The following is a 2,809-nucleotide window of genomic DNA, read 5'->3' as shown; positions in this document are numbered from 1 at the left end:
GGGTGACGTGATACAGGAAGTAAGCCACCCACACAGCCACTATGATAAAGGATTAAAAGTAGCTAGGAGCAGTTATACATGATAAGGGTTGTAATATCAAGAGTACATAAGTACTCTTGGTTGTATAACATATATAGGCAATTTAAATGGTTGTTTAACAGCAAATTTAAGTTAGTTTGGTGAGTTAATTCGTTTTTTTATAAATTGAAAGACTACTATACTTTTCCTTAAGTCTAAGGCTTAAAAAAGTAAAAACCTTTTATCTCTCTCCTATTTTCCCGGCCCCTCTCTCTCTCTCATGTCCCAGAGAAGATGTTGCTCTGCCTTTAGTGCGTATACTGGTGGATTATCAAAGCCACTCACAATGATATTGGACTCTTTATCTAACAAAGATAATATATCACTTAGAGAAATAGTGAGTACTGATGAGTACATGTGCCAATGTATTGTGTGCTTACTGGGAAAGAATTTAGTGATACATGTACATGTACTTATGTGTATGTTATGCAGAAAGCTTGATTGGATTTTGATCATAAAATCGGATTTTTATGAACATTTTAAGCTACTCAAAAATTGAGTTGAATTTTTCCAAAATTTAAAAGATGAAGATTCTTTATAATAATTTTATCTGATACACTTACATGCGTGTGATTATGTTGTATAAAGTTTGAACTGATTCTGATCAAAATTGGATTTTTTATGAAGTTTTAAAGTTACTAAAAAATTGGACCATGCTAAAAATGATGAAGTGAGAATTCTCTATTTTTATGATTTTATCTGATACATATACATGTACTGATGTTGTGTAGAGAGTTTAAATGGATTCCGATCAAAATTAGATTTTTACAAATATTTAAATTTACTCAAAAATTTTATCAAAATGACTAGGGGAGAATTCTCCATTTCTAGTAAATTTTCTGATGCATATACATATACTTATGTTATATAGCTAATTCTGATCACAATAGGATTTTTTAAGAATTTTTTTAAAGTTACTTTAAAATGGGGCCAAAGTCACTGTACTAATAAGTACTGGGTTGTTGGCCAAATTTTTTCAAAAATGACAAGGTGAGAATTCTCCATTTTTATTACATTTTTTTTATGCATATACATGTACTTATGCTGTATAGAAAGTTTGAGCTGATTCCGATCAAAATTGGATTTTTTACAAATTTTTTAAAGTTCCTCTAAAATGGGGCCGAAGTCCCTAGTACAGGGCCGTTGGCCAATTTTTGTCAAAAATGACTACGTGAGAATTATCCATTTTTATTACATTTTCTGATGCATATACATGTACATATGTTGTAGAAAGTTTATGTTGTGGTGATCAAAAGACCACCAATTAATTTTAAAGTGTCATATTTTGAACTAATTTTATTAAGCTTTTTTCTTTCTTTCTCTCCCTCCCCCCCCCCACTCTCTCTCTCTCTTTCTCTCTCTCTCTCTACAGATCTTACAGCTCATTATTATCATTATTAGGTGAGTATTAGTATTGTGTGGGGACTAAAATTAATTACAATTTAAGTTAATCATAAGTATTATGCCTTAAAGCCCACCATCCACTATTCAACTTTGTTGAAAGCAACTTTGTGGTTACTTTGATCTTATGGCAACTCTGTTGCCTGAAATATAACTGAGTTCTAATTCAGGCAACAGAGTTGACAGCACATCAAAGTAACCACAAAGCTGAATAGTGGATGGTGGGTTTACAGTATTGGATGTGCATAATTATTTTTATTGTGATCTTGGTATATGTATGTAGGTATGTTTCATGGAATGTTATCAATAATATAAAGATAAATTAAACCTCAAATCAATAACTATAACTTTCTGTATATGAGACAATTTGAGAATGTAAACTGAATTTGACTTGGCGAGTGGGCGGCAAGGAGAAACTACAAATTTAGTTGGAGTGGCCTTAATTTTAATAGGAAATTGAGATTTTGACTCACAAAAATTTGGAGCTATACAGTGCTTCTTATACCTGGCATTAGTTGAGTGGCTTCATGTGATTGTAAAGCTGACACGAAAGCAGATACCACACTATTAGTTGGTATGTGCTTCAAGTTAACTTTATCACCAATCCTGAGGTAGCCATCACTCAGTTGAGAGTGGAGACAACTCAACCTAACATTAAGATAGAAAGAATAATTCAAGTAGCATTCAGTAATTTTATGCATATTTATAAATAAAGAATTGTGAAAAAATTAATTTTTTAAGGACTGTCTGAAGGAGATTATGGGCTTTCTGTATATGTAATTCACCTTTTTCCTTCTTATCAAGAAAATCCTTCAATAAATCCTATTTAAATAAAAAAATACTACATCATTAGAGCTTCTATTATTTGGAACTTTCACTTCTTCGAGGCACAAGTCCTCGTTCCAGTTTCCTACACGAACTGAAGGATTGTAAGTCCTAACACTCATCTCTCTCTCTCTCTCCAATCTGTTCTAGATTTTGCGGTTGGTATGGCAACGTAAATAGAGGCGGGGCTTAGTTAGGTATTTTGTGTTATCTCTGTAAACTACCGTATATGTAATCATTGTCATGTCTTCTCACAGTAAATATGCTCAGTCACATGGAACTTGCTCTTCTTGTGAAGTACATTGATTTATAGCTAAGAGAGATTCTTTATTTCTTTTTAGGTGTTGAAGAAAGAAAATGCCTCCTTAAAATCAGAGCTAGAAACTTTAAAGTATCATGCATGTATAATGATTAATTGTTTTTATTATAATTTTGTAGGATTGACTACACCCAGTTAATAAAGGAGACATCAGTTGAGAATTTCAGTGAGAGACGAGTCAATTTA

At 32.2% G+C, this 2,809-nt stretch overlaps 1 protein-coding gene across 1 annotated transcript in view; it reads left to right on the top strand.

The window, feature by feature from the left end:
• Positions 1-1,502, top strand: part of LOC100633553 (uncharacterized) — a 26,908-nt gene extending 25,406 nt beyond the window's left edge. Inside the window, exon 14 of the mRNA XM_019996450.1 lies at positions 1,480-1,502. Coding sequence (XP_019852009.1) covers positions 1,480-1,490 — 11 coding nt within the window. The 3' untranslated portion in view covers positions 1,491-1,502. The remainder of the gene's footprint in view (positions 1-1,479) is intronic.
• The last annotated feature ends 1,307 nt before the right edge of the window (positions 1,503-2,809 follow it).

The sequence above is a fragment of the Amphimedon queenslandica genome, unplaced genomic scaffold, assembly GCF_000090795.2.
Source record: "Amphimedon queenslandica unplaced genomic scaffold, v1.1 AMPQUscaffold_13410, whole genome shotgun sequence".
Taxonomy (NCBI): domain Eukaryota; kingdom Metazoa; phylum Porifera; class Demospongiae; order Haplosclerida; family Niphatidae; genus Amphimedon; species Amphimedon queenslandica.
The sequence above is the reverse complement of the archived record's forward strand: the minus strand, read 5'-3'. Positions and strand labels throughout refer to the sequence as shown.